Source organism: Copadichromis virginalis, linkage group LG6, assembly GCF_057382275.1.
Source record: "Copadichromis virginalis isolate Kocher_CV1m ecotype Utaka linkage group LG6, C_Virginalis_male_GT1.1, whole genome shotgun sequence".
In the NCBI taxonomy this organism is placed as follows: Eukaryota; Metazoa; Chordata; class Actinopteri; order Cichliformes; family Cichlidae; genus Copadichromis; species Copadichromis virginalis.
In genome coordinates, this window is record NC_140623.1 from 1 (window position 1) to 11244 (window position 11244).

The window sequence follows — 11244 nt, forward strand, 5'->3', positions numbered from 1 at the left end:
TGTCCCCCTTTTTCGCCAAGAGCCTCTCCGATCGCCTAGGCCCCTCCGCCGCTGCACACTGGCTCCAGTGGTACCAGGTGTCGCCTTTGCCCTTCAGCTGGACCGCGTGAGAGGTTCGAGTGGTCACCTCGAAAGGTCCTGTCCACCTGGGCTCCTCCCACTTTCGCTTATACACCTTCAGCCACACCCACTTCGCCTCTGGCGTGGTCACCTCCTTTCCTGTTGGATCTCCCACCTGCGTAGTGAAACTAGAGACAAGAGCTTTTAGTGCTTTAAACTGTTTCACATGTTCAGACACTTTTACTTCCTCTCTTAATTCTCTTACACCTGCTGCAGGGCCTGGAAATTGTCTTCCTGTCAGCAGCTCATATGGAGTGAACCCAGTGCGCTGATTAACGGCGCACCTTACACTCATTAAGGCTATGGGAAGAGCATCAACCCAATTCATGTTAGTCTGTGCACAGATTTTTGCCAATTTGTTTTTAAGATTTTGGTTCATTCTCTCCACTTTTCCCTGAGACTGTGGATGGTAAACTGTACCATATCTATGTTGCAACCCCAACATACATTCCACCTCAGCGAGATCTCGATTTTTAAAGTGAGTGCCATTATCTGATCTTACCTTCTCTGGGAATCCATGCCAAGGGACATAATAATTCACCAGACATTTGATCACTGTTTTGCTATCCTCTCTGCGGGTAAGCCACGCCTCTGGCCAACCAGTCAGTCCATCCACACACACCAACAGATATCTACACCCTCGAACAGCGGTTATCATGTCAGTGTAATCAATCACAATTTCCTGGCCTGGTCTTTCTGGCAAAGGAAACTTACCCATTTCTGGTTTCACGGTGGGCTTCGGATTGTGTTGTCCACAAATCAGGCAGGCTCTCACATGTTCCCCTACCAGGTTTTTCATGTAGGGATGCCACCAATGACACAAATCCCTTTCCATCTGGGCCAACAAGAAAATATTCAAGCCCCAAGTAAGAGAGGCAGGGAGTTTGTGGTGCTGACAGAAAGTCAGGCATTAGTGGCAATTATGTCAATGCCACTTATTCTGGCTCAGAAAATAAACAAATAAAAAAATAAACTGCCTCTTCCACAGTACAATACAAACTGAATTCATCATAGTGTGGATAAAGATTCAAAATCACCACAATTTCAAACAAATCTATTATCAAAACAATCCTGAAACTGCAGTTTCTGGTCCTTAGACGTCCAGCACCAGCAAGCAGTCAAATAGCAGCATGTACAACAGGAATCATGTAAAGAAATACACTGTCCATAAAAGGAATCCATAATGAATCCAAAAGTATCACTTATTTTCCAACAAACAGCGTTGCTGGTACTTTCCCCCATATGAATGACAGCAGTCATCCACAGACAGGCACGTTTCCAAAATATACACATTTCGCTAATTCTGTTATTAAACACTTTGTTTTTAATTCTAGGAGTCTATCATATAATCTATCAACAGTATCTTTCACCGTTTACCTGCTTATCACTGTTCAAATAAATGCTTTCACAGACAATCTGTGACCATGTTCCATCCAGTCAATTGTCCAGTTCGATATCAGCAGCAGGAAAGATGCAGAGTATCCTCTGGATACTTGGGAGTGAGCTCTATCATTACTACAAGGACTCTTCATCAGAAACACTGTCTGCATTTGCCTTTGTCAGGAGCTCGAGCTCCTCACTGTCCTGCAACACAAAAAAGAGACAAGGCATCAGAATGAATGAACAAGTGATCAAATCCAGTGGACAAATCTGCAGACATTGAGGCACTGTGCACATCTTTTTTCTGTCTTCAGAAAGTGGAGGGCAGTATTTACTCCCCGAAAAACACCGGGGAAGTACCGTGCATTTTAAAGCCACGGCTGCCAATGGAGAGGGTATTTTTGTTAGTGCTCTAGCAAAGAAACAAACACCTGAAACCTGGCATTTCACCTGATTTACAGGGTTTCTTCAATACAGAACAGGACGCTGGGGATGAAAAGAATTCCAGGATAGTATCCCCACAGACTACTGTATTGTTAAATAGCTTCTTCCATCAAAAAACACTTGACTACTAAAGGAATTCTATGAAGTAAGGCTCCAGCATGAGCCTGGATGCTATTTTCATAGCTGGGAATCAGGTTTCCTCTTGCACTCAAGAAATGACATTACAGAGAAACAAGAGCCAAGTTTCCTGCAGAGCACTTGGTATGTGGGCGGGAGTAGAGGAAGTGGATATACATCGGGGTTAGGTGAGCGAAGTTGTGTGAGGAAAAGGAGTGTGTGGGCTTGTGTGCGTGACTACTGAGGATTTGTGGTTTGTCTCCTACCCCTCTTGACCTCTCAAACACCTCCCCGTTGATGACCCGTAGTTTCTCCCGCTGCAGGCTATATTCCAGGTCCTTGGGCCAGCTGGCATTGTAGATAAAGATGGCCAGCAGGACCGTGGGTGCCTGGAGGAAGAAGTCCAGCGAAGGGTGGAAGTCAAAGAGGAAGAGGGAGAGGCCTGTGACCAGAACAGTAGTGAACTGGCCAGTCAGCACATGGAACATGTTGTCTCTGAATTTTAAGATGAAGGCCACGGATAAGCCCAGGGCAGCTAGGGAGAACACAGAAGATTATGAGTTCTTCAAATGCATACTAGAGATAGATAAATGAACTAGTCCAGTTAATAACAAATTACACCCAGCAGCTGGATTAGTGTAACTTAGCACTGATGCCAGAAGCAGGACCAAATACCCACCAGGCTCTGTTCAAAGGCATAAAACAACTCAAGTACCAGCAGCTTACAAGATCACAAGTTAAGATGATTTTGTCTGTAGACGACAGAAATTGTACAAAGTAGTGGTTTTGCATGCTACAGTCTTTTGGAGCCCCCACCCCAACCCCTCCTCTATTTACGCCAGCTTTCATCTGATTGGCTGCCCCTACATCTGAGCTTCTACAAACAGAACCAGGTGCTGCACCACTTCCTCTGCTTATCAATTTGACAGACTTCCTTCAACCCAGCCATGCCTTCCAGCTCATCCTGGAGGACACAGTATTCCCCAAGCCCGCTGAGACCTCCTCCCAGTAGGACATGGCCAAAAACACCTCACCTACCTAGGAGTCCAGGAGGAATCCTGGTTAGATGCCCCGAGTACCTCAACTGTCTTCTTTTGATGAACATATTTTCTCTTCCTCAAGCAACTTATATAATCCACATGGACATGTTTGCATATAATTCAAAGCAGCAAACTAATTAAATTAAATTAAATTAAATTAAATTAAATTAAATTAAATTAAATTAAATTAAATTAAATTAAATTAAATTAAATTAAATTAGAGTGGACATCTCCAGCAACAGAAATGACAGTAGGAGATCTCAGTTCAATAAACATCACACTTATGCCTGCTTGATATTCATCTTCCAGTCATATGCTGTATAAAACAGTATTCAAATGTCCCTCTGATGTGAGAATGATGCACTACAGTGCTGACTGAAGTTATCAATCTTGTGATAGGCAGAAACACCAAAAGTTAAAAATGGAACAGTCAGGTCACTAAACTGCTGAGACTGGAGTGGGGCTGGTGGAAACTGCGGCAGACCAGGGCACTGAAACATAGACAGACAGTTCTTTTGCAATGAAAAACATAAACACCCATGCTCCCGGTAGGTTTCCGCTGTGTCAGCTGTTTACATTATAGGTGCTTATGCAGTAACCATGGTAACCACGGACTCTGAGCGGCTGGATCGACGGAGGTCAGACAACAATTTTACATATATGATCTTCAAACAGGACACAGCCATTATCCGTCCTGGCCTCATATCAAATGTGAACGCAGACTGAGTCTATGTTTGACGTTTTCTTTATATCTAATCTTCCTCTCAAACATTTAAACAGCAGCGAGTCTGCAGCTGAGGGAACACAAACTCAAATTCTCGGATTGAACAGGTTTGCTCGTTTCTTGCGTGTATTCATTTGGTGATTTATTAAATGTGTAACTGTTATTCTAATCTGCTGCTGAGTCTCGTACGCTGATGAAAATGCAGAAAACACAGATCACGAACACCTGTTCAACCAATCACTTTCATTCCACTTTGATCTGCGACAAACTGACGGTTCATCTCTGTTACAGTGTTGCGTTAGACTGCTATATTTTTTTGTTCTTTATGCTGTAGATTTTCATGTCTCTGGAATAGTTGGCAGTAATAAGGATGATCTTCTGTAAAATCATATTGATATGACCCGTGACATATTCGTACATGTCAGTTAGACTAGTCAGCTGGGAAACTGTTAACTCATAGAGCTGACGATATCGTGGATATGCTGACCTCGCTCCGTGGTGTACAGGTCCGTTTACCCTCATGATTACTATTCACAATAAAAATATTAGCCAAACATCATGAAGTCTGTATGTGTTTCATAGTGTCGAACAACCTTTGTACAGTTAAAGCCAGCAGTTACTACATGACGGAAACACCAACGTTATCTCTTTTATACGTTTATACGCAGGTCACGCTGATTACTGAACAAAAACCCAAAGATCAGCTGTTAATCGAATTTATTTGCTCTCTCTCCTCCTTAAACATGTTTTTAATGTTAGTTATAATTCAGAATTGGCGACTGAAACACGTAGGACACATAAGAACATCAGGAAATAAAACCCCGATAAATATAACCTCAGTAAAAGAAGTCAGTGTCAGCGGGGGTTATTACAGCTGTGTACCAGGGCCTGCGCTTTGTCAGTGGTAATAACAACTTGATTGCTTGCGAGGCGAACGGGTCTATCCTGGGCAGACATCTCCAAAATCATCGAAGCACTTTTGCAAAGAGGCTGTATCTTGACAAACCGACCAGACATATGAAGATTAAATCACTACATTCTCGCTAAAAAAAATATTAAAACAGTATTTGGTGACACACAAACAGGGTTTTTCAAAGTTCAGTTCTGTTAGTTTCCACATGCCGGTTGTTGTGTGCTAAAAACAATGGCCACCAGGCCAAAGCAATGGTTTTGACTCGATCAGTGTTAACCCCGCCTCCTGAGTTTGATGGGTGAGGTTGACAGATAAAATTATTTCATGGTGAGACCTGAAGGAGTCAACTGTGCCAAAATGAATTAATTAAATACACAATTAAATAATTATTTAAATGTGGCAATAATTAATTAAAATGTGAAATAAATAAATAAATAAATAATTAAATGTGTCAATAATTAATTAAATGTGTCATTAATTAATTAAATGTGTCAATAATTAATTAATTAATTACATTTGTTGTAAATATTTATGTAATTAATTATTTCCGATAATTAATTAATTTGTGCATGTAAATGGAGAGTCCTCTTCACACACTGAGGTTAATTATGGAGTTCCACAGGGTTCAGTGCTAGGACCAATTCTGTTTACATTATACATGCTTCCCTTAGGCAGTATCATTAGAAGACATAGCATTCATTTTCACTGCTATGCTGATGACACCCAGCTCTATCTGTCCATGAAGCCAGATAACACACACCAATTAGTTAAACTGCAGGAATGTCTTAAAGACATAAAGACCTGGATGGCCGCTAACTTTCTGCTTCTTAATTCAGATAAAACTGAGGTTATTGTACTCGGCCCTGAAAATCTTAGAAATATGGTATCTAACCAGATTCTTACTCTGGATGGCATTACCTTGGCCTCCAGTAACGCTGTGAGGAACCTTGGAGTCATTTTTGACCAGGATATGTCCTTCAATGCACATATTAAACAAATATGTAAGACTGCGTTCTTCCATTTGCGCAACATCTCTAAAATTAGAAATATCCTGTCTCAGAGTGACGCTGAAAAACTAGTTCATGCATTTATTACTTCCAGGCTGGACTACTGTAATTCATTATTATCAGGATGTCCAAAAAACTCACTGAAAAGCCTTCAGCTAATCCAAAATGCTGCAGCAAGAGTCCTGACAGGGACTAGAAAGAGAGAGCATATTTCTCCTGTTTTGGCTTCCCTTCATTGGCTTCCTGTTAAATCCAGAATTGAATTCAAAATCCTGCTCCTCACATACAAGGTCTTAAATAATCAGGCCCCATCTTATCTTAATGACCTTGTAGTACCATATCACCCTATTAGAGCACTTCGCTCTCGCTCTGCAGGCCTACTTGTTGTTCCTAGAGTATTTAAAAGTAGAATGGGAGGCAGAGCCTTCAGTTTTCAGGCCCCTCTTCTGTGGAACCAGCTTCCAGTTTGGATTCGGGAGACAGACACTATCTCTACTTTTAAGATTAGGCTTAAAACTTTCCTTTTTGCTAAAGCATATAGTTAGGGCTGGACCAGGTGACCCTGAATCCTCCCTTAGTTATGCTGCAATAGATGTAGGCTGCCGGGGGATTCCCATGATGCATTGAGTTTTTCCTTTCCAGTCACCTTTCTCACTCACTATGTATTAATAGACCTCTCTGCATTCAATCATATCTGTTATTAACCTCTGTCTCTCTTCTACAGCATGTCTTTTATCCTGTCTTCCTTCTTTCTCCCCAACCGGTCGTGGCAGAAGGCCGCCCCTCCCTGAGCCTGGTTCTGCCGGAGGTTTCTTCCTGTTAAAAGGGAGTTTTTCCTTCCCACTGTTGCCAAAGTGCTTGCTCATAGGGGGTCATATGATTGTTGGGCTTTTCTCTGTATCTATGAAGCGCCTTGAGGTGACTTTTGTTGTGATTTGGCGCTATATAAATAAAATTGAATTGAATTGAAAATTGAATTGAATCAAGACGTGAGTGTGTGTGGTTCATTTAGGGGACATCTTTACATTTTAGAGTGAAAAAACAGCTTGACTTACATGCTTTCCAAATTCACACCGCATTAATTTAAGTATTCAACAAGTTAATTGATCTACACAGCACGGCCATTCTGTTATGGGGCTGCCCATCACATACTAGCTACTTTTGGCTGCCCCTTTATTATCAATTTTACATGCCTTGATGTGACTGTGGTCTGGCCCTATTTACCTAAACCTGAATTAAATTATTCACAAGTCACTACAACAGGTATACTTGTGTTTAATTTGGCGTATTTGATGCTCTTCCCGACACAGCTGTCAAGGGATTTTTTTTCCTCCTCCTGGTACTTAAATAGGGATCTTTCACTGTTAGGCAAATGTGCAAACCACTACACTATAGAGCCACAGCCTTCACATAATCCTCCTATATTGCTTAGAAAGAGTAAGTCTCTACCTTGACTCTCATGTCAGTGTCTGTGAGGACCATGTAGAACTCCTCGTAGGTCATGCCAAACTCTTTCCTCAGCTCTGTGATCAGATCCTGGTTTACCAGGTCTTCCTGACGAAAGCCCTTCATAGGCTTGTCATTCCCTGGAGAAATAAAGGCACATTAGAAGGATTCAATATCTACTTTCCTACTTTAAAGGGGGTACTAATTTCCCCTTTAAAGAATATCAATTAACTGTTAAAATCAAAGGAACATAACATTTATTGTATTTGGAATCTTAGTGAAATGGTCCAAAAGTCAAATGTAAATCTAATATATTGCCCGGAATATCAGATTGGGAAAATTGGGGAAAGAAGGAAAACTGCACACTATTGGTTAATCTGTCTTCTGTCATGTCTCCCTCCCCTCACTGCCAGTCGGTTGCGGCAGATGGCTGCCTCTCACTGAACCTGAGGTTTCTTCCTGTTCAAAAGGAGTTTTTTCTTTTTCTTCTTCTCACTGTCACCAAGTGATTGCTTGGTGACAGTGAGTCTTCTGAATGTTGTTTTGTTTTTTTGTTTTTTTCCTGACAATTATTCAAATGGTTATGGCTTCAAAAGGCTAGAAAAGTACAGGGCAGATACAAAAACAGCTTAAGGCATGTTACAGTCATATTTCTTAACGTAAAATGAAGAGCAATTGTTTCCCAGTTAATATGCTTACTCCTCTTTTAGTTTAGTTATCTATGCTGATTTCAAAAAACTGCTCCTTTAACAAATTTGTCTGAGAAGTTTAAGAATTAGACTCTTGAGTGAAGAGCAGAACTGAAGCATGCAGGACAAACTGGACAGACAGCAGCTGAGATCTAAAAGGGTTGGATGTCTCAGAAGTCTAATGGAGCTGGTGTTTATGCAGACCAAAGCCTTTAATCATAGCTCCTTCCGTGTGTGTGTGTATGACATACGGACCACAGAACAGTGTGTTCTTGGTGGCTGGTTTGCCCACTCTCTGCTGTGTAATGTGTATGAGCAATCAAGTCAGGAAACCCCCAGTACATGTAGGTGGCAGAAGACAGACTGCACACACAGATATGTACAGCAAACATTCTTTAATATGGTCTATATGCAAAACATACACTTGGCCAGCTAGGCTACAACCCAAAGATGAAGTCACTGTAACCAGAGGAGGGGCAATGCTGAAAGGACCAGCTGTTTGTACATGACCACCCACAGTGCGTTTCTCTCACTTCCAAGGACTCTTATGTTGACTTCCATTTACTTTCTTGAGATTCATTTACATACTGTTGCTTACCTTAACCTAAACTTAAATCAAGCCTTCATAATTAATATGAATGAAGACTTACCAACAGAGGTGGGTCACAACAATGTGACTACATAAAAACATGATGTCTGGATAAAACCTCATCTGCACATTGAGTGACAGACTTAAAAAGCTTAACAAAGAGCAGTTAACACACATCAACCGCAGCCTCTGGTTTGAGACAGCTATAAAATGTCTCAAAATAGAAGCCAAGCACAAATGACGCAGTGCGTCTCACAAAAACAGCAGCAGTTTTGTTGCATTTGAACAAGTAGGTTTTCAAGCACTGTTATAACTGCTCTCTGTGTGCATGTGGGTGTGATGAATTAAATGTCTCCAGCTTACACATCAACTCCGCAGGAGATGATGCACAGGAAAGGTATGCACTCTGGTTTGCTCTCCTGGTACATGTTATACAGACTCCTGTACTTCATAGCTGCTGAACTCATCACATTTTGGATTGGAAGCTGGAGGCATTCCTACCTCTAGCTACAAATAAAGTGTAATTACTAAAATAAGCAACGGTATTATGGTAAATGAGCCGAATCACTGAATTCAGAGGTCAACACTGTTTAGTATCACCTGCACAGAGAAGCACAAAACACTGTGGCTTTGGCAGAGTCGGTGCGCATTCTGGATGTGACTGTGGGAGCAGAGATCTCTGTTGAACACATCTAGTTTGACATAATGTGAGGAAGGTACAAGGACAGGACAGCAGACATGGCAGGAGACACTTTTCCTTGCCAGAGTCTCAGTATGGACAGCACTCACACAACAACATTTCCCTGAAAAATGGTATTTTAAGGCAAATCACATCTACTGTATTCCTAAAAACATTCAAACTTACTTACATTTATGACAGAATGCCTGAGTCTGTTTATTTCAGTACTAAGTAGAGAGCAAGCTTGAGTAGACAACGTGTTAAAGTCAAACTCTCTTGTATTGCAGGGTCTTTAGTATATAAAACAACTTGGGATGGCTGTTGTTGTAAATCGGGGCAATAAAAATAAACCTGGACTAACTGCTTTGTTGTTCTGTGTTTCTAGTTAACTTGTTTGGGTTTTTTTGTTTGTTTTTGTGTGGTGCACAGAAGTTCCCACTGTTGTGTTACTGGTTTAATATTGTTTTCCTCATAGTACATGTGAGTATTCTGTGTTTTCACAAAGTTGAACAGAAAAGCAGCAGCTCTTAAAATGACAGGAAAAGCATTTAGCTGGATCTACGATGACTCTGTCATCCTAAGGAAGATTTACTGACAGCGGAAACATGATTTTGATTTAGAATTACAACCTTTTGCTGGTTAACTGCAGTGTTTTGCTGCATGTAAGGGCTGTTTGGGAAATCCATCTTCAGTGCTGAAAACTTCAAAAATGTTTCAAAATGTTGCAGTTGAGAAATGCTGCACGTCCGGAAAACATCTGCTCCAAATTGAGAGCCACATGAGCTATTCAAAAAAAGTTCCTGGCTGAGCAACTGAAAGACTTGCTACAGTTAATAGCGATTAAGTGGCGCATACCATGTCAAAACAAGGAGCAAAAAAACAAAAATGGATTGAACCCTCTCACACTGCATATGGAACTACTTACCTATCTGATAGTGGTCGATTTTCATGGTGGAGTTGGTCAAAGAGCCAAAAATAGTTATGATAGAGACTTTCCTGATGGCCATCTCACACACAGACTCCAGGTACTCATCCCTCTGCTGAACATACATACTGTTCTCCTCACTGGGGGATGTAATCAGCTGGAGGAAGGGAGGGAGTGGAAACAGGGAGGTTAGAGTATCCTGTGTATGCTGTGACACGTGCGCGCAAATACAGTGTGCTGCAGAGGTGATGTTTACATTAACCTGCAGGCGGACGATGGGGCATATTTTCCCAGCCTGTTCACAGCACCACTGTGATAAGAATCTATACTGGCTGCAAAACAGAGCCGCACAGTCTGTTAGCTCACAGCTGTGCAGTCGGTCAAATACCTGGATGATGGTTGTGCTACCTACCCTACCACTTCACTATAAAGAAGTGACACTGTACAATAAATTGTACAGAGGTGCTTACCTGTTTGTTGACTAGTTTAAAATTAATCAACAATAAATTATTTGTCCTGATGTGAGTCTTTAGAACATTTCAGTACTCTGTCTTGGAAAACAAAGTCTTTCCTTATTGGAGCCGCACCAACTGTAGGTCACTTCCTTCTGCTCCACACTGCCAGCTGCTCAGTGATTCAGAATGGTGTAATGCTCAACTTCCCAACTCAAAACCTATCCAGTTGATCAAAATTTGAAGTCCAGAAAAAAAAAGCACTAATTTCATGTTTGACTAATGAGTTTGGCAGGCACGTCTGTTGGATCACTGATGGCTGTGTCTTTTAATTTCTCTTATAGCTGCATTCATTACTGTAGTGCTGATGTCTTTCTTTAAAGAAACTGTTTGAGATATTAGGGAATTTTGCTTATTTGCTTCCTTGCTGCAAGTTGGATGAAGAGATTGATCCCATTCTCGAGTTTGTTTGGGAAATATATTAAGTTACAGCTATTGGCCAGTTAGCTTAGCATAAAGCTGGCTGATAGTTGTATTTGACAGAAAACTCAGTTAATTACTGAGGAGATATTTAGATTATTACAGAAAGGAGGCAACATCAATTAATTACTGAGGTAATGCTAAATCAGAAATTAAATCACATATCATGCTTCATCTGTTGGAGCCATTTTTTGGCTGGGTGCAGAGAAGTCCATGCTATCTGCTTATCAGGAAGTGGC

General features: G+C 41.2%; 1 protein-coding gene across 5 annotated transcripts; it reads right to left on the reverse strand.

Moving 5' to 3' along the window:
• Positions 1–10: 10 nt before the first annotated feature.
• On the reverse strand, positions 11–7234 carry LOC146706834 (UDP-sugar transporter protein SLC35A5-like). 5 transcript variants are annotated; one of them, XR_014921029.1, is made up of 4 exons: positions 7195–7234; positions 2328–2596; positions 1498–1704; positions 11–955 (listed from the first exon to the last, which is right to left on the reverse strand). XR_014921029.1 is itself a non-coding variant. In XM_085460815.1 (2 exons), the coding sequence occupies exons 1-2, from the start codon at positions 2547–2549 to the stop codon at positions 1636–1638; spliced, it is 291 nt and encodes a 96-aa protein (XP_085316941.1). In that variant the 5' UTR covers positions 2550–2893; the 3' UTR covers positions 970–1635. The 5 variants fall into 5 exon arrangements, 1 of the variants encoding a protein (XP_085316941.1); XR_014921030.1 differs by lacking the exon at positions 7195–7234 and having other exon boundaries at positions 11–248; positions 835–955; positions 2328–2893; XR_014921031.1 differs by lacking the exon at positions 7195–7234 and having other exon boundaries at positions 11–248; positions 623–955; positions 2328–2893.
• Positions 7235–11244: the final 4010 nt, after the last annotated feature.